Source organism: Vigna angularis, chromosome 3 (genome assembly GCF_016808095.1).
Source record: "Vigna angularis cultivar LongXiaoDou No.4 chromosome 3, ASM1680809v1, whole genome shotgun sequence".
Lineage (NCBI taxonomy): Eukaryota > Viridiplantae > Streptophyta > Magnoliopsida > Fabales > Fabaceae > Vigna > Vigna angularis.
In genome coordinates, this window is record NC_068972.1 from 8,931,984 (window position 1) to 8,953,388 (window position 21,405).

Consider the following 21,405-nt stretch of genomic DNA (forward strand, 5'->3'; position numbering starts at 1 on the left):
TCCTGTACCTCGCCACTATTTTTTTTATTCCAAAAATACTCTACACCTCCCTATTATTTTCTTTTATTCCAAAAATATCCTACACCTTCTCATTATATTCAACAATCTATCTCTTTCTCTATCCACATTAATGAGCATTCATATGGCTCAGATTTAAACTTGTGATATATTGCAAAATTTTATTTACACTTTTCCTTAAATAAGTTTGATTCAATCTTATTTTTACTGTTCAATATATTTTTTTTTCCTTCAAATTACTTAATAAATGGTAAAATTTTGTTCTAAATTTCTAGAAAAATGTTTATATATATATATATATATGTGTGTGTGTGTGTGTGTGTATTTTTTTTTTACATTTAATATCTATAATTTTTAACATTATATTATGTTTTAACTTATCGACATGTTTAACTCAAATAAAGTATTTAATTTATTAGATAAATAATATAAAAATATTATTAAATATTTAAAATATAAAAAAAAAAGTTATTTGTTAAAGATTTGGAATTTATTTAGTTCTTTCGTCATTATAAATTAGTATATAATAATAATAATAATAATAAAAATAATAATATATTATTTACTATTAATCTTATTATGTTTATTATTTTGTATTTGCATCTAACTTTTAAGTTTATAAAATGGAAGTGGTAGAAGCATTAATATTGAAGTTTCCTCTGAATTTTATATTTTGCAATATATCACAAGTTTAAATCTAAGCATATGAATGTTCCATTAATGCGGAGAGAGAAAGAGAAAAAAGATTGTTGAGAATAGTGGGAAGGTATAGAATATTTTTGAAATAAAAAAAAATAGTGGAGAGATATAGAATATTTTTGAAATAAAAAATAATAATTGGGAGGTACAGAAACACTTAAGGTGATAGAGAAAGTAACAGCAAAGCGTGAAATGTGGCTAGTAATTACGAGAGGCAAGGAACCAATAACATGAAGGCTGTTTCTTCCTGCACCCGTAGAATTTCTTCATGCACCCACCATATATGTAAATTTCTGAAACACGATAATTCTAGGAATATATTTCCAGAAAATACCCATTCAATAATATTAAGGATTTTTTTTGCTGAAGTATATGTTACGCCTCCGTTCCGATACCAAATTCCCACCAACCACCTTTTCAGATAAAAAATTCCGAAAGCCTATATTTTTGTAATGGGGTGCAAGAAGAAATATGATAGATAGCAGAAAGAAACAACTTAATGTAACATTATCTATCAAGTGAGTATTATTAAGCAGTACAAATTGGAAGCCCATTTCACATACAAATTTTATACTTTCTTTCATTTAAATATAACACATTTCACAAAAAGAAAGCAATTTCATCCGTTTATAGCATTACAGTTAAAACTTTATTAATGACTAAAAATCATAACATGTATTTTATCTATGGAAAAGTCTTGTGAAGAAATATTTTCTTGAGTGTTTTAATTTTCTACATGTTGAATATTCTGATCTAAAACCATGTTTTTAGTATTTTAGATATACTTGTGTATCTTCACGAAAATACTAATTACTTGTTTTCTTAATCATGTTCGACACGTTAGAATAATTGTTTTCATTGAGTAACTGGAGTATTGGACTTTCTAAATACTAAAACCCTTTTCAAAATCATTATATAGAGTAAAAATTTAGAAAATTCAAACGTTTCAAAATAAATTGCAAAGTTCCAATTCACTTTTTTTTTGAAACTCAACTCGACCTTCAATTAGATCAACTCAACTAAGTTTTCAATCGGGGTCAACTGGACTTGACCTTCGCCCTGGATCAAGCTTCGGCACGAGTGACTCATCTCGACCTTCAACCAGGATCGACCTGTCTTACCATTTGGGCTGGGTTGACCTGTCTCACCATTTACTTGTTATTCACCTTGGGTCGACACGCCTTGCCCTTTTTTTTTCTAGAATATTGAAAATTCAAGTATGAGTCTAAGTCTCATATTAGATAGATATGAGAAAGTTTAGAACCATACAAAGATGAAAACCCATAAACTCGTTACTTTAATGTTTTTGATTCAAAGTGATGTTAATCATTTGTGTGGTTGAACTCATGTCTCATCAGTACTGTGTCTTCCTAATGAATCTTTCCCTCTTGATAGACTCATCAATGGTATCATAATTAATGGTTAATCTTACTGATCGACTCATACAAGTACAATATGGTTCATGTACCAAAATTTTATTGACAAAGGTTTCAGGTAAATTTATCCAGTTAACATGAACAACGATATTAAAAGGTTATTCGTAGTCAGAAATGTTTATGTTGGAGAGGGAGTATACTTTAGAAGAGACTCATCATTGTGGGGGAGATTGTTGAAAATTCAAGTGTGAGTTTAATTACCATGCCCATAAACTCATTATCTTAAGATTTTGTATTGGAAATGGTGTAGATCTCTTATGTGAGTTGGGCTTGGATTCATTTGTGTTGTTTCTCCTTGGTGAATTCTCTATTAGACAGACCTATCACAGGATGACCTGTTTCGTCCTTCAATTTAGGTCGACACATATCGTCCTTCTTTTTGTGATGCTATCTCGATATTTAACTTAAACTAGTCATGTTGAGCTTTGGCCCGTGATAAACCTTTCTCGACCTTCAATATATGACAACTAGTCTCGACTCTTAATTCATGTTGTTTAGTAGTTAATTGAAGTATTGTAGTGAAATAAATTCACTTTGACTCTAACTTTAACCCTTTTAAAAGCAAACTTTAGGAGTTGAGGTATTTTTGACTCACTTACAAATTGATACTTTTACAAATTTTTTGTTCCATTTTTTTATTAAGCAAAATTCTATTACTTAAAAAAAAAATATATCATAAAACATTATACAACAACCTAAAAACATCCAAAAAAAACTTACCAAAAACTTGTTCCATCTGTTTTAACGTCCCTTACAACTTTAAAACGTAAGTTAATTAACATTACTCTAATGTTTCAAAAATCTGACATCACTAATCTAGTTTAAAATTGGTTATCCGAAATCTAAGAATAATAAATGATCATCATAATCCAAATCACAGCATATTAATTTCAAAAATAACTTTGAACCATCAATATATAATGTACTTTAACCATAGATTTCAAAACCCAACCAATCAAAGTATTCATAAATAAAATATTAATATTAATTATATACAAATTGTTGTTCCAAATTCAAAATATATAATATCAAGTTAATTTGTGATCTATAATCATCACAATTTTCTCAAATTTCAATTCGAGAATCAAAGTTCATACCAAATCTAAAATGAACTTAAAATATTAAATTTATCGTTTTCTATTTATTTACTTTGGAAGCCCACTTTTTCTATTTCTTAAAAATATATTCTTAAATAATTCATAGCCTAACTGATAAATTGTAATTGTAATTAATAACTAGGAAGGGCGAAGTAAGTAGCAATGCTGTACCAAACACTAGAGATGGACATAGGCGGGTCCGTACCCGCACACCAAACACGATATCGAAGAGCGAAGGGTGGTGGGTAGGTGGTGGCCACTTGCATTTCTCACCTTTCATAATTACACCCACTGCCACCAAACCAAACCATACACCAACCTCCTTTTTTCCTCAACTCAACAACCAAACTTGATAGGATCACATCATATCACTGTGATTGCTTTTGTTCCTCATTCAATCTAATTTTCTGTGGCGTGTTACGAATTCCAGTTTCAATGGCGTCTTCTCTCTCCACCAAACCATTCTCAACCGACGCTCTCTCCGCCTTCGCTTCTCTCAATTCCGATCTCCGATCTCTCTCTCCCGGTTACCTCCGACTCTCGCTCCGTCCTCGTCTTCCCAAGAGACTCCGTCAGTCCTCTCTCTCTGTCCATTAATAGTTTCATTTTCTACTAATCCTTAGTTTTGCGTTTTTTTTCTTCGCTTATATTTTAATTCTTATTGTTTTACGTGATCACTCGGAGTTAATTTTCAGATAAATCAGCTACTAGAATCTGCTCCTCGTTTTTTTTTTTCGTGTTTCTCTTTTTTGTTCGTTCATTTGCTTAGCTGAATCGATTTTATCTGCTGTATATTTCAAATCGTTCGCTGAATTCGTGCATCTAGGTTTCTGGTATCGGTTGTAACTTGTTGCAAGGAATGCGGTGTGACATTGTTATTAAGTAATTCGTGTAAGAATTTCTGAAACAAATCGTTTTAAATGAAATTGGATGTCACACTTCTCAAATCTCCGTCGTTTGTCTTGCATACCTTCTGGTGCCGCTGCTATTTTAATTTCTATGTTCACAAGTTCATGTAGGTGTAGTCTGAATTTTCTTTTGTTTTATATCTACTTTTAGCTGCTAGGAACTAATATTTCTTAAACCATGTTTTTTTTTTTCGGTTTTCATTATAATTTCAAATTCAATAAATAAGTAGGATTGGAGTATACGATAAACGCAACGAATTAAGGATATGGTTGGTTCCGAAGCCAGTTACATTACATGTTAAGAATTCTAAAGTAACAGAGGGATGGTTTTTAACTTTCTTAGAGTGTTGACCTATTACAGAGATACAGGCGGCTGGGAGTACATATGGGAATCACTTTCGTGTGACTACATACGGAGAGTCTCATGGAGGAGGTGTTGGCTGTGTCATCGATGGATGTCCTCCTCGTATACCTCTCTCTGAAGCAGATATGCAAGTGGATCTTGACAGAAGGTACCTGTCTCTTAAATCATCTATTTATCTTCTTTGAACCACTACACTTTGGTGTTTGGATTGAAAATCTGTGCTAAACTGCTAGTTAGGGAATATGACATTTATGAATGATAGGTAGTGGTTGCTTCTGATGCAACATCTCTTCAAAAAATAATTGCGTGATTTCTCATGTATAGGAGGCCAGGTCAGAGCCGAATTACTACTCCTAGAAAGGAGACTGATACATGTAAAATATTTTCAGGAGTCTCCGAAGGTGAATATTTCTTCCGATTATCTCTTAGCTTGGAAAATTGTATGTTTCATGAAAAAAGGTTTGAAGTACAATCTGTTAATTGCAGGACTTACCACTGGAACTCCAATTCATGTATTTGTACCCAATACTGATCAAAGAGGAAATGTGAGTATTTAAAGCTATATTTTGTTTATGAAAAGCAAAGAAACTACTATCATAATTCAAGCTGATAAAATATTGTACTATGGGAAACTTTTTCAGGACTATAGTGAGATGTCATTAGCTTATAGGCCTTCCCATGCAGATGCCACCTATGACATGAAGTATGGTGTCAGATCAGTTCAGGTGCTGACTTTTCTATTGTAATGAGGCCAACATTTTTTTAATGGGATATGTATATGTAATAAGCTCATACATCTGAACTCTATTATGTTTAAGGGTGGTGGTAGATCTTCTGCAAGAGAAACAATTGGAAGGGTTGCTTCGGGTGCTGTTGCTAAGAAAATCCTTAAAGATTTTTCTGGAACTGAGGTATGTTACTTGTCTTGTGAGTTTATTCTTCTTAGTCCTTTTTGTTCTGTTTTATAACTGGCCAAGAAGGATATATATTTTAACTTAAGTACATCTTAGCCTTTCTATATCCATGTTTGTATTGTAATTTTTACAAATTCACGGTTTTTGGTTATTTTATTTGCTTCTAGAACTGCATAAACCACATATTGCTACAAGTTTTAGCCGTTAAAATTAATCATGATATAATTGCTCCAAAGTTAGAGGATGCACCCAGTGACCACCAAGACCCTTTCATATGAATTTAACCTTCTATGCAAAAATAAGCAGCATTCTATTTCTAAATTAGATTTATGCATAACGTGTCTTGGTGAGGCCTATTAGCTGCAGAAGTCATGTGTGCTAATCGTATTAAACACTGCTATTAAAGGGAAAGACTTGACTTTAAAGGACCTCTGGAGATGTAGATGAATGTGAAGAAGGAAGTTTTAATGATTTTGAGCTAGAAACCAAAAAGATTTAAAATAACACCAGAAGAATCCAAAGGGCTATCCCTTCCCCCTGGATCAGTTGTTGATTCACTTTGAAGTATAAAGGATTTCTGCTGAAACGAAAGTTCCAACTTCCAAGTAAACTTGGACCCTGAATGAAACAAAAGTTCTCAATGGTTATTTATGTACGGAAACCAGATGATAAAGGTGTTAAAAGCCTCTATGAAGGAAACATTCCTCACCCAAAATTCCTTCTAAAACGCAATATGACTATTATCTCCTAAATTTGAGGAAATGGTGATTACGAAACGTGAACCTAAGAAATAAATGTCTAAATGACTAGTTTGAGTTGCAATGATCACTGAGACGACATCCTATTCATCTTGATTTCTATGTCATTTTCATTGAGTGCACATATACTCACCTGAGTTTGATGATTTTAAAGAAACTTACCCTGAGAAATGAACTTCCAAAGACTGACATTGATTGCATCGATCACTAAATTGGCATCCTATCCCTACTGATCATATGTAAGGTCAGCTTGCATCTGTCTGTTATGGCCTAACTTTGCCAGATCAATCTCTGTGTTCTGATTTTCTTTTTACAAAATGAAAATCTTTAGCCCCCAATGGATGGTTGATATAGATATAATAATGTACATACATGTAACAAGTTTTATTTGCCAATTCCTTAAGAAACATTGTAGCTAAAGGTTCCTTATTTTTCAGATTCTTGCATATGTCTCTCAAGTTCATAAAGTTGTTCTTCCAGAGGACGTTATTGATCATGACACTTTGATGCTTCATCAGGTATTAAAGTTAATATTCATTTATGCGTGTACTGGTGGCATAGTGCTTCCTTTGTAAAGCTGTTTGAAGTGAATGTCGTGTATTCTAAACATGGAGATGATTATCTGTTTTACTTTTTGTTTTCTTTAATGGATTTTGAATATATCCGGCTATCAAATATTTTTATTGAGCCTGCTTATTGGCAATGGAATACATTTTGCAATATATGTTTGTTGTTTGATTTAAACTGAAATTTCAACATCCTGAGCATTAACCATAAATATTAGTAAGGTAATGACTTTTACCATTACTAAGGAAATGGGTGATAAATACCTTTACCACCTCAAAGCCAAAGCTGAATTTCAGGTCAATAATATGCACATGCACATATATTAGTCTAGTGCATGAATACAATTGCATAATTAGTGCATGAATAGCTGATGATAAGTTATTGAGAGTTACATTTGAAATCTGTTTATTTTTTAACTAATAACTAAGGAAGTATTCATACTGTCCTGTAAGGATGGAATCTTCCAAATCGATTGCTTATTGTTATATCTTATATCGAGAATACTTTTTGTTGATGTTGCTATCGTTATTATATTTTTGCAATTCTGGAGCCAAATTCGTGGTTTGCCACTTTTATTGAACAGGTGCCATCATACTGTCCTGTTCAGAATGCTGTCCTCCCATTTAATTGCTTATTGTTATAACTTATATTGAGATACCTTTTATTGATGTAATTATCATTATTTCACTCTTGCAATTAGAAGCTAAATTCCTGGTTTCCAATTTTTTTGTGGAAAATTTTCAGATTGAGAGTAACATTGTTCGATGTCCAGACCCTGAATATGCAGAGAAGATGATAGCTGCAATTGATGCTGTGCGAGTGAGAGGTGATTCTGTTGGTGGTGTTGTAACATGCATTGTTAGGAACTGTCCTCGTGTAAGTCTTTCCACCTGTCTCTATCAAGCTGAAATAATTTGGCAAGATAGCAAGTAGAGATAAAAGCTATAACAACTGCAAAGGTTTTTATTAGTAACTCAGCTATCACATGGTTAGTTGGCTTTAAATGGAAACACAACTACATGTTTTTTCTTGCTCGAGTACAGTGTTGCTAAGTATCGGGTTGTAGTGATGCAATATTAGTTTCTTAGTGCTTTTGTTTAATGGTCTCTTTGTTTTTTTATACTATTCACGTTTTTTCATTTTACTTACTAACTTGGGCTTCTTTACTTTTAAAATAAATCCGACATTAGCCTTTTCATTTCCAGGCCATGCAAACTTTGAGTATTATTCTATGACCTAAATTTCTTTCCTCTTACTCTTAGACATCAACCCTGCTCTTTCAAAACTCAAAACACTCAAACATTTTCTTTCAGTCTAGCAACACCTTAGTTTTTACTGGTAACAATACTCTTTTATAAATGTTTGTTTTCCCCTTTCTTAAATCTTCCCCTTGTTTCTTTAACCTCTCCTTTTCCTTTTCTCCTTTTTTAACCGTGCCTTCTTCCAAATTTGAAGTTTTTGTTTTTGTTTTTCCGCTTCTTATTCTCTCTTATACAAAAAAATGTACCCACTATGTGATTTCTGCTATTTGCCCGTGACGCAATCCACTGTATGACAGTGGATTTTAAGCTTTTCACAATTTTCCACAATTTTCTATTGACAACTCTGCTTAACTATGTTTTTCTTCTTAATAGATTAATTCCAAATAAGCTCATATTAAGCATCGCTATGAACTTTTATATCTTAACTATACTGGTATCCTAAAGCCCATCAATCCTTTGGTATCACATGAAAATTTAAAAGAAAGAAAAATGAATGAATACAAAGCCTTAATCAATTTTGGTTTTTGTTTCGTTTCTTTAGTTAAATCCCTGATTTGGTTAGAAATACATGTTTTTAGTCCCTGTCATTCCATTTGTTTTGTTAAGTGATGCTGAGGCATAATCAAGTTGTGGAACATGTCAATGATCCGTTTGTCGTTTCATATCATCACTTTAAGGGAGTAATTCTAATGATAGGTACTAAATGTGTATTTCAACAAAATCTGGGTCAAATGGTAATCATCTTTTAGGTAGCAAAACCAACGTTTATTAATTTTCTGGGAAGATATGAGGTATTTAAGCCTTTTTTTTTCTCTTCTAAGAATATTCTAACTTCTCTCTTCTAAGAATATTTCTAACTTTAAGCTTTAACCCTACCTACCTGTAGCAGTGCTTAATGATAATAAATTAATCTAATAAACACACATGACATGAAATCTTGTGCAGAAAATGGTAGAAAATTTTCCATTATTAGACTTTGAAAAGTTTTACCCTTTAGTCATCTACGAGTTTCAGAACTTCCCTTCCTTGCATAGTATAATTTGCTTTTACAAAAATTAAGTTGTAGCTCACGTCCATAAATATCAGATTGCTCCAAGGTATTTTGACCCGGTTGTATAATAATTTAATATTTAGCATGAGAGAAAACACTCTGCTTTGAAACCATGCTTGTTGTTTTGCAACTTTGATCTTCCTTAATATCTTGTAAGGCACCTCTTAGTTCTCATCCTAACACCTCGTAATTTTATTTATATTATTAGGTTTTTTCTATTAGTTTTCCACTTAGAATAAACATGACCTTATTATTTCTCAGGGTCTTGGTTCACCAGTGTTTGACAAACTTGAGGCGGAGTTGGCTAAAGCTGTTATGTCTTTGCCTGCAACCAAGGGTTTTCAGTTTGGTTCTGGGTTTGCAGGTAACCGAAACTTGCTTGTATTGTTGGTACCAATTTTACAACGTCGTTTCTTTGATAACTTGTGTCCGAGGTGTGTTCTAATGCCATAATGAAATCATTATAGGCACCTTTTTGACTGGGAGTGAACACAATGATGAGTTCTATATAGATGAACATGGAAGGACAAGAACAAGAACAAATCGCTCTGGTGGGATACAGGTATTTGTGCTGTTCTATAATTACTAATTAGTTGTTTCTAGATGTGCACGATGATGGTCATGTCTCTCTATATTTGTTTTACTTAAATTATCTGTATTGACAATCAGGGTGGAATTTCCAATGGGGAAATCATTAATATGAGAATAGCTTTCAAGCCAACATCGACTATTGGAGTAAGTTTAATCTGTTCTTTTTCTATCTTCATCACTGTTCCATTCGTCCATTAAACACACACACTAGCCAATCTGATCTGTTCGCGATATCTTTCACAGCAATTTTTCTTGTTAGATTATCTAGGATATTTTAAGTAACTTTAGTAATCTTTTAAGAGTGATTTTTGTATTTCATTATTTTTGTATTACCATGTGTATTTTATATTAATTGAACATGGTGTTGCACTTTTGCAGAAGAAGCAACATACTGTGACTCGGGATAAAAAGGAAACAGAGCTGATAGCCCGTGGTCGCCACGATCCTTGTGTTGTCCCAAGAGGTTGATAACCCTGCTTTTTTAGTTAGAATTCTATTTGTATCATCTTTAATTCATTTTGGTAACTTCATCTCGAATATAATTCATCTAAGTTACTGAGAGGACAATCTTTAGAACTATTAACATTGAACTGAAGGGCAAGATAATTTGATACGTGACAACTTTTCCTTAAAAGACATCTAAATTTAATGTCAGAAAGAAAGGACGATTGAGTATTATGTGTGTGCATGATTTTCAATCATGACAACATTTCAAGTTTTTGACTCTTGCTTGAATTTTAATGACTAGAAAATAAAATCTCTGAAAATTTTGTTGGATTGGGCTTGCAGCTGTACCCATGGTAGAGGCAGTGGTAGCTTTGGTTCTTGTGGACCAGTTGATGGCACAATATGCTCAGTGTAATCTGTTTCCCGTAAACTCAGATTTGCAAGAACCCATGGTGCCCGTTTTAGAGCCAGAAGAAGTACCATTCTGAAGAATATGAAGCGGGTACATAAATCAGTATTTGTCTGCCTTCTGGCTATAGTGTTTAGTTGACGGTTAATTCATTTTGATGAAAGTTCTAGTTTCCTCTTTTGAGGATCCGTCTCCTAATCTGCATGTTCACCTTCTGGCAGCTATTTTGGCGAATGGAATCTATCTTCTTGTATTAGTGTAAGTTAATCTGTGTCTTTTTATTTTCTCCTTTTTCATTTCGAGGGTAATATCGTTTCTAGAAAACCTGGTCGCAAAAGCACCGAGATGTATCCTTGAAGTGAATTGGAATTATATACTGAGAAATGTAACAGTTTTTGGTCTAGCAAGTGTTGCTATGCATTTCAATAAATGAAAGCTTTGGGAAGTTTAGCTGGCTGTTCATAATATATTATGCATTGTGATTGCGAATTACAATGTCAATTCTGTACTTTTATGCGTTACTTTTTGCTTGTTAATATGTTACTTCACAATTTTATGGCGAAATTTTACAGTAGCGGTGACAGATTCCTGAACTTGTTAAAATATAATCTGGACACGATACTTAACTTATTTGGTATGTAAGAAGTAGAAATTCACCGTAAGTGCGTACCACTACAAATTACCACCCTAAATCATAAAATATCACAATATAGTCGACTCAAATTTACAAAAAGTGACCTTTTTCATTCACGCTGTTTGGAATATGGACATGAATAGTGGCACAGAAGGTTTCAGTCATTCTTTTTGTATCCGTACATATATTTGAACATTGCAGTTCTCTATTAATTTTTTTTCCACTAAGAACAATTTTTATAAATGAAATAATAGTTAATGTAGGTAGGAAATTATTTAACATTTTGAAATAATCATTCTGAAATGTAAACAAAATGATTTTCTAACAACCAAAAGTCTTTTTAAATGAAAATAATAATAATAACATTTTAGCCATGAAATTATTTCAATACAAATAAAACGGAGGTAGAGATATCTTTCAGGGAGGGCTAGGGTGATGCTCACATCTTTTTGGTAAGAAAGTTTGCAAGATATTTTTAATGATTTTTTTTTTTAAATAGTAGTTAACATGCTTGGAAATTAAAAGTGAAATAGGATATAGTGTAGTTTTATCCATGGAGAGAGGGAAACATATAGTTTTAATATGTAAAGGACAATTTAATAGATCTTTCAAAAATAAAGTGCATTTTACTCTTTTAAACATTATGAAAATTTAAAATTGAATGAATGATCTACGTATATTCAGCTTTACATCCATTTTGTTTCTTAACAGAGGAGCACGAACAATATTAGAAATCCAATCATGGTTAGTAAAGGTAAATTGAGAACGCAACCAAACTTATTTTAGAAATCCATTTCGTCCTCTATGGGTTTTACCGTTCACTTTAACTTAGGGTAATTGTTTAAAAAATAGTACTTTATTTAGTCACAATTCCGAAAAAACACTTTTTATTTCAACATACTAGTTATAATTTCTGCTTTTCTATGTAAAAACACTCAAAATAGCTTCTGCAAATAATCAGACATATTATTAAACAATGCATTTTGACTTTTCTTAAAAGAGTTTAAACAAACACATTAAACTAGATACACAATTTAGAGATTTTTTTTTTCTTATCAACACACAAGTGATACTCTGAGTATCTCACTCTTGTCAATTACTTATGAAACATTTTTAACATCTTGTTATCTCTTTCGTTTTTATTAAGTAAGAAAATTAAGGAAAAATCTCTCAACTATTATAAACTGCTTTTCTTTTACCATTATTTTTTTCTGTACCTATTATTTTAACTACTTGTCGTTTTCAAGTTGTTTTTTCGCCTTATTCTAAATTAAATTCAAAGAACTTTTTTTAAAAAATTCGTTAAAATTTTAAAAATGGTATTACTTCATAATTTAAATCGTTCATTGTAAATTTAAAATATAACTTATATATTTAAAAATTATATATATATATATATATATATATATATATATATATATATATATATATATATTGTGTCAGACCTCGGAAATTTAACCCAAACCCCACCTGTTTAATCTCATTAATGCGCCTAAAACCCTGCTCAGAATCATTAAAAACCCACCCAAAACTCTGCACGCCAAGTGTCAAGAATGAAAGATTCGAAAATCAGTAGTGGAGGACAGGTGTCCACAGGAGAGCGCACATTCATTTGGACGTGGGCAGACAAAAATGATTTTTCTGAAAACCCTGTTCACTCTCCTCTGCACGCACCGTCTTCCTCCCCAAACTCTGAATATCCATTTTCTCCTCCTTCTCTCTAGAAAACTCTTCCTTCTCTCTACTGAAACTCATCCTTTCTCTTCTCCGTTCATCATTCAGAAACCATAGAAGTACTCCCGGCGTCGTGAGCTTCTTGCTGGACCGAACAGTTTCAGAGTCTGAAGCTGGTAAGTTCTCGACCTTAGCTGTTCATTTTTGGGTTACATGCAAAACCAAGATTTGGTTGTATGCAGGGGTACAATCTAAATTCTTCTGTATTTTTTTTTTATGGTTAGACTTAGTTGGAGGAATTAAGAAAAATCGTTGAGGGTAGAAAGCTGTAGTTGGACGAATCAAAATAATACTCTTAGGACGTTCACCACTGATCCAGGTAAGGGAAGCTTATTCAATTTAATTCGTATGTTTGTATTGTATTGTATGAATGTTCTGTGTGTTGCATGAAGTATGATCTGTATTATTTGATTGTTGGTATATGATTATGATTATGAGTTTAGGTATGAGAATCATGAAATGTACTATGATATGAGTATTTGAAAGTATGAAAGTTTATGCTGAGAAATGAGTTTAATGTAAATGAAACTTTGAATATGAATTTCCTATGATAATGAACGTTCGTCATTGAACGGTCCTTGACCGTTCGGTGTTGTTACCAAACTTCTGTGAAATTGAATTCTTTCATTTGGAAAGAATTATAGTTGAGGACGAACGCCCTCTTGCATTAAGTGCTACGTTTGAGCGTTCGGCCAAAACGTAGATATCCTGAGTGTTGTGTGAGGAATTGAGAAACTTGTAAACATAACTGGATACTTAGTCATTATGAATTCTATCTTCACTATCCTATATTACTCTTATTACTTTTTCTATTATGAGTTCAAATCAACGATGGGTCTCGACCCAAAGCGGACGTTATGAGTGGCGCTCGGTCTTATACCGAACGCTCGTCCTTGTCTTTAATTACCAAACGAGTGGAAATAGCGTTCGTCCAAAATTTCAGTAAATACGTATTACCGCGTTCGGTCATTGACTGGCCGTCAGTTTCTATAATTGAATTGTTCTCGGTATAGTTATTTACTCGTCTTGTGGTGTCTCTATCCATTTGGATTCGGCCTAGAGCCTTTGTACTTAACTTATTATGAGTATTGATCGGATCGTTCTAGAGTCAGTTCATTCAACTGATTCGAGTGGTAATGACGTTCGTCATCTGATATGTGTCGGTTTTATTCTGTTCTGAAACGAGGATTTCTCGGTCTCGTTTTTAACGTTCGTCCTCGTTATGAAGAGGGCTGGACGCTCGTCATTTTATGTAATTGGAACGGAAGATGGAAATGATATTAAAGTGAAAAATTATAAAGAATGAACAGTATATGAGATGAAATGATGGTTGTGGATTTTGAACGAGCGTTCTAGAGAGGAACGACTCTTGGATGAAAGTTGGAATTTGTAAAGTATGAATGTGGACAAAGCTTAGCTGATGATTCATCCTGATGTTCCGTGAGTGCTCGTCCTCAAGTAGAGGGGAGTATGTCATGTGTGGGAACGGCAGGAGGTCTTAGTCCATAAATGTACTTTGGACGGAACGGACTAACCTCGGGTGGTAGCTGATGAAAATCCCAGTTACTGTATCACCCGGGTGCATGAACGTCGTAGCTACACAGAATTCATACGGTCCAGACAATCAGTCTAGTATCAGGAATTGATTGAGTTAAAGAATTGATTGAATTATATGTTGTGAATTATTCGATATGTTTGATGTGATATGAAATGCATGTTATTACTTGAATTAAATTCAATAAGCTTACCCTTCGTTTTTCCTTGTGTTGTCTCGTCCTTGTACGTCCGTCCTTGTCTTGCAATGATCATCCGTGTGGATGTGAGCAGATGGAGAGGCGTTGCTTGAGGAGACGCTTGAAGAAGGAATCTTAGAGGAAGAAAATCTCGTCGATGTTGAAGTGAAGGCCGAACAGTAGTACGTTCGGTTATCTGTTTAGTTTAGTTAGATTAGAGTGCTGTATTAGAATGACCCCTTCCCTTTTTGATTAATTTGACCGTTCGGTATTTCTATTTTGTAAACCGTTCGGTCAGGTATGCTTAGATTGAACATCTTTATTTCTATTAGCTTACGTAAGGCTGTTCGGCTAAGAGCGTACTTTATTCTCTTTAATTGTAAGACTGAATTGATATATTAATATATGTGAATATTCTATTTGTATGGTTTATGACTGTATTTATGGGATGTTAGATATTGCATAATAAAATGTATGTGTTAAAATTATTTTCTAATTATATTTAAAAAGTCATTTCATGTAAGGTACACTTTACAGTGCGAACGGTTCCATATACATATGTATTTTTTTAGTCTTAATAGTTTTCTTGATTCATAGAAATTGAACACACAAAAATTTAATATAACTTACATACCATGCTAAACCAATTAAGCTGTATTCCCCTAACATAATTTTGTCTATTAATTTTACAAGTATAAATTTATTATAGACTTAAGTTTAACAAAATATGTAAGTTTATTTTTTATCGTCTGAAAATCGATAATAATAATATTTAAAACATTTAATAGTTATGCATTATTATTATAAAACTTTCATAGTATTAGCTAATAAAATTAATTTAACAAGATTTATAAGATAAATAATTGTAAAAAATAAAAATCAGCACCGCTTACGAATAGATATATTATTTATTCTTTTTTCCGATTTTGAAATTCTTCAAATATTCGTGGGAATTTGAAGACAAAGAATGGGAGAATATCCTAATTTCAGCATGAATCTATGAAATCACATACAAGTGTCTTAGTCAAATAATAAATAATTAGTATAATCATTTGGGTTAAAATTTGATTAAGACTAAGTATTCAAACTTTGTCAGTCCTGAAAGGTAAGCCGATCTAGGTTGTTAAAGTATCTTAGTTGGTTTGTCTTTAATTAGATATCATCATATTTGAATATTTTTCTCGCAAAGTGATATCTACTTTATAATGAAAGAGTGATTTTAAATTTTAAATATTTCTTAAATTTCATAACTAAATAATTTATATAATTATAAAATAAGTATTTTTACTTTTTTCTCAAAAATAAAAGGAATAAGTTATGAAAACTTGTGTCTGACTGATGAATTTTAGGAAAATAATTTACTTTCAAAACTAATTTAAAATATTAATTAAGAATTTATGAGAGTAGTTTTACTATGTACAATTGGATAATTTAAGTTTTACCAAAATAAAAATAAAAACAAGAAATTATCTATATTTTATCTTGTTTTATTTATTATATTGTCTCTTCAAGTTTATTTTGATTTAGTAAATCTATTTAACTTAGTTTGTTGTAGACTCAACTAATGTTTAAATATCATCAATTTAATATTATTTTGTTAACTATTGTTTTAGTTTAAAATAAAACTAATTATTTTTTACCATTATTTTCAAAGTTATTTTTTTATATAGATAGGTGTTAACTTTAATTATATTTTATTTTATCAATAATCTTAAGGTTTATAAATGTAAAGAATAATTATTTTAATCAACATTGACAATATTATTTTTAATTGATGTTATTTAAAATATTTTTTTATCAATATTTATAAAAACAAATAAGCTATGATTAGTTTTATTTTATCCATATTAAATAAATTTATCGATCAATGTTGATATGATTTCTTTTAATGTTAATTATAATATTTATTAATATTAATAAGATTATTTATTGTATTTCATGTAACCATTTTTTGTCAAATAATTGGTATGAATTAATATTTATTTAATATTTCTGATATATATATATATATATATATATATATATATATTTATAGAAATGTCAATTCATTTTTTTATTTAAAGTTTATAATAATTACTTTTTATCTATAAGTACATAATGATATTTTTTATATTTAGTAATAATTTAAAATAATGTCACATAAAAAGTGTTAGTTTTATTGTAAACGAAACATATATAATATGTGGTACGTGATAAATGTTTTAAATAATGAGTATTTGAAAAAATAGAACATCAAATAAAATATGAGTTCAATTTATATATAAAGAGTTGACTTTATTTTCAATTTAAATTTTAAAATATGATACTCAATTTTGTTATCTTTATTTAGGATTTAAATTCACATACCTTTTAACATATGTGTGGAAGTCGATAATATTTTATAAACTCATTCTATACCACAATCCTTTAGGATCGTAATTATGAAAAAACCCAAAGACACTACTTAATAATAACATTCATGTCAAAATTTATATATCCATCTTAAAATTTTCTTATAGTAAAAAAAAAACCATTACTCCTTTTTAAAATTTAATTAAAATCCAATTCTCAACTATCATGAGAACTCTTTAAAATTTTAATTATTGCGCAATCAAATCTCTTCTTAAAAAGTATAAAACGAATAAGAATTATAAAGCTTAATTAAGGAAATCTAATTAAAACGTTAAAAGAAATACTACAAAAATTGAATATCCTGGATAAGTTTTCTAAACTCTTAACTTTAAGAAATTTAAATTCTTCAAATTTAAGTTTTTTAAAATTTATAAAATTTTCTATTAAAAAAAAAATTATATAATAAAAAACTTGCTTAAGATGTGTGCCATTTGGTTTCGGGTTGTGTGTCTAATGCTCCCCCAGACCTTATCCCTTACATATATGTTTTGCACAACATTGCATTTTAATATGTTAAATATTATAAGATAAACATCAGTAGACTAATATTTAAGAAACAAATAATTATAGTTATCCAAAATATAATCATAGGTCAATTTTTATTTTCTCTTCTGTTTATATTATTTAAGGTGATTATCATACAAGAAAAAAAACAACACAATAAATATTTCACATAATAGAAATTGAATTAGTATTTTATAAAAGTCATACATAAAAACAAACATATTACAATGAAAGACTTTAAATAATATTTATTTATCTAAATGCATGTATTATATCATACTCCTCTGACAAATACTGTTGTGCAGAATTTTATCAATAAATTCATCCTATTACACATAATATTAGTTCCAAGATAAAATTCATATACTAAGACTTTATACTTCTTTCAACACATATAATATTTTTTCTACATGAATCTATAATTATTAGACCGTCCGAATAATTTATAATATTGAATTCTCATACATACACTAAAAAAAACTCAAACAATATTCTTTATATTAGTATCATTCATTTTTATACAAATCAAATATACAAATTTATCTTAACATCTTATAAGATTACATTAAACAACACAAGAGTAACTTAACATTGAAATGAATGAACACTTTCACTAGTCCAAAACAATTACTAACTCAACAAGTAGTATTGAAAATCCACTCATCCAACAACTAGAAATCTAACTTAGAATACTAACACTAAAATTCATAAATGTATCTAAAATCACTATTTAATATAAAAAAAAGATTGTACAATAAATATTCATTTTAATATTTATTATTTAGTAAACATCATGTTTGTCTTCTAATTCTCGTAACATAATAATTCTCGTAACATTTTCAGTTATAGGAGAAAAATTTATTGAACACTTAAATTTTTGCACTCTTATCCTATATCATACTTAATATTTTTAATTTTATAGGTGATTTTTCTTAAATTGTTATATATTTTAAAAAAATATGATATGATTGGTGTTAGATAAGTCTGCACATGAATTAGTGTTTATCTATCCTTAGTTATAATAATAAAAGCTAAATATATCAAACAAATGGGTTATTTTTATAAAGATAAAAATCATATAAAATAAATATATTATTATTGTTTTATAAAGGAGTTAAGGCACGAATATTAAATATTATTATATTGTTTTTTTTCTTTCCGTCTTAAATTCTTTATTTATAATGAATTATTTCTCTAGAGATTTAGATTAAATCTCCTATTGATTGAGATTCGATTTTTTTTTGTCTTGTTAACCCGTGTCTTAAGAGCATTGCTCAATAATAATTCTTAATGTTGTGTTACTTAAAGAAAAAAGTTAATAAATATTATATAATTGTAATTAATAATTTATTTGATTTACATAAAAAAATTAAAAGATATTTTTATCTTTATTAATATATCATATGAATTTATATTATTTTAATTAATAGAGTTAGTTATTTTGAATTTCAACATAAAATAAAATACAGTGAAATTACGTGTATCTTCCTCCACTGCACTGGTTAAGATTCTCTTTTTTTTTTTAATTGGTTACTTTCTTTTGGAATTATAAATACTTAAAAGAACATAGTTAATATTAAAGGAATATCTCCTAAATCTATCCAAACAATGTATCAGTCATTGTCTTTCAATCTCATTCAACAATCCATGATAACTAACGACCAATAATGTTTAGCAAAAGAAATAGACATAATAAAGAAATTAAATAAAATTGAATTTCATCACAAATATAATTGCTTTGAAATTGTAGTTTTTGTTTCTATCCACAATGATGACTCATATAGACGACAGCTTATAGTTTGTGATATGTCGTATTTGCTTGATTTGACTTTAATACACATTTGAACTACTTTACTTTATATAATCTCTTTTAATCTTTCATAATAATATTCTTGCTCAATTTATGTTAGTTCCTTGTTTGATCGATTTGAGATTGCTATATTCACCCTATACTGTGTTTATCTTTTTGAAACTTTATCAATTCTTCATTAAATTTATTAGTCACGTGTCACATTTCAATCATTAATGTTTGTTTTTTAACTAATCTGGTCGTTGAAACTGAAGGATCTGAATGGAATATATGATTAGATATACCCAATGACAGCTTTATTTATTTAGTGAAATTATATGACTATTTTATTTTATTTATTGAAATTATCTATAACTAAACCATTTCTTTCTTAATGCTTAGGTTAATGGGACCTTTCTTTTCATTAAAATAAGACCAAAACAATTTATTTTATAAAAGTAAATGTAAATAAATAACCTTCCAATAGCTTATCAAATAAAAATAACCCCAATGTTCTTTTCTTAAGAGATATATATTTATTATTAACTGTAATATAATATTTTCTTTTTATAATTTCAATCTATCAAATTATAAATTACTTTTTATAATGTAACTAATCATGTTGGCATCATTAAAAATGACAACACTTACCTGTCTTGGTATTATTAGTTGAGTGTCAGCGTAAAAGATGTTTGTAAATTTTTAATAGTCATGAACTTTTAAATAAGATTATTAAAATTAATTATTGAAAATATAATCTTGAAGTATAATAAAAGAATAACTTAACGAAATATTAATATAATTAAAATTAGTTTATGTAAAGAGTTATTTCAAATGAGATGTACAAGAGAGTAGAAATTTAAGTAAAGTTATTTTTTTATTCAATTTGATAAATCTAAATAAAGAAACATAGATTTATAAAATCAAATTTTAAACAGTAAGCTAATTGTCAATGTATGTTTTACTGATATTTCTATTTTTATAATTTCATTCATAGAAAAATATCTAATAAAAATAGCTCACAATATTATATATATATATATATATATATATATATATATATATATATATATAATATTTGCGAGTAGATTATTATTTTGTCATTTTTAATTAAAATAAAAAACATTTGTGAGTATATATAAAATCTGACGAGAACGTAATTAAGGATATTTTAGGGAAAAAAGTGATTCCTAGTCATAATCTAATAACATATTTTATGTAATATGTGATGCGTGTTTTTTCATACTTTTTAAAAATCTAACACTGTACACAAACATGTACTAATGTCAGGATTATATTGTGTGTTTGGTAACAAATTAGGACAACCAGGTGTTAGGCACATTTTAATTAGTATGAACAAACACATGTACATAACTAATCATATAGTTTAAATTCTACACTTCTTCACCAACAAATCAACAACTGCCTAATGCAAGTCCTTCAACATTATAGGATTGTTTAGTTAATTTGGCCCTTGCCTGTTAATCAAAATGAAGAGACTCTAATAGTTATTATTGGTAAATTAATTAATTAAGCAGCTTAGCAATGGAGGTACCCATCATTCTCATTCCAATTCATAGTGGCATGTGTTAGGAAAAAGATGCAATTCATGGTGAAGTTGAAGTCTCTGATAATAAACCCAAATAAGAAGTTCTTGTGAACACGGCACTTAAACAGGGACTTAATCTCTCACATTATAATATAAATTCTTATTATTTTTTTTGTCATCACTTTCAGTTAGCAGTCCTTCTAATCCAATAGCAACAGCTACGGCCACATACGATTGATTATGATTACCTTTTTCATTGTGTTTCAGTTCACACATGATGATGACTCAAGAGAAAAAAAGAAGAAGCGAGACCAAGCAATTAGTGACGTAAACTGTATATTATTTTTATGATTAGTGGAATTTGTCATTATCATTGTGATCATTTTCAGTGTTATTATAATGTAATTATTTTATAGAGTTTAGTAGAAAGTCGTGTTTTTGGGCCCTAGAAGCATGCTAATCCCATTAATAATGAAAACGGGTGGGAACAAAAAAGGGAAAATGGCCAAATGGAAGAGGATAAACCAATAATTTTGAATACTATAAGAAA

At 29.7% G+C, this 21,405-nt stretch overlaps 1 protein-coding gene across 2 annotated transcripts; it reads left to right on the forward strand.

Annotated features, from left to right (window-relative positions):
• The first annotated feature begins 3,412 nt into the window (after nt 1–3,412).
• Nucleotides 3,413–10,971, forward strand: LOC108326296 (chorismate synthase, chloroplastic). 2 transcript variants are annotated; one of them, XM_017559704.2, is made up of 14 exons: nt 3,413–3,821; nt 4,520–4,670; nt 4,847–4,923; nt 5,009–5,067; nt 5,164–5,247; nt 5,341–5,433; nt 6,632–6,712; nt 7,506–7,637; nt 9,336–9,438; nt 9,542–9,636; nt 9,744–9,809; nt 10,044–10,128; nt 10,455–10,614; nt 10,743–10,971. In XM_017559704.2, exons 1-13 carry the CDS (start codon nt 3,686–3,688, stop codon nt 10,598–10,600), a joined length of 1,308 nt encoding a protein of 435 aa, XP_017415193.1. In that variant the 5' UTR covers nt 3,413–3,685; the 3' UTR covers nt 10,601–10,614; nt 10,743–10,971. The 2 variants fall into 2 exon arrangements, with proteins under 2 accessions (XP_017415193.1, XP_052730911.1); XM_052874951.1 differs by having other exon boundaries at nt 3,414–3,821; nt 10,455–10,971.
• Nucleotides 10,972–21,405: the final 10,434 nt, after the last annotated feature.

Coding starts and splice junctions, on each gene's coding strand:
- LOC108326296 (XM_017559704.2), top strand. CDS start 3,686: ATGGCGTCTTCTCTCTCCACCAAACCATTCTCAACCGACGCTCTCTCC. Junction 3,822..4,519: donor TCGTCTTCCCAAGAGACTCC/GTCAGTCCTCTC, acceptor GACCTATTACAG/AGATACAGGCGGCTGGGAGT. Junction 7,638..9,335: donor TTGTTAGGAACTGTCCTCGT/GTAAGTCTTTCC, acceptor ATTATTTCTCAG/GGTCTTGGTTCACCAGTGTT.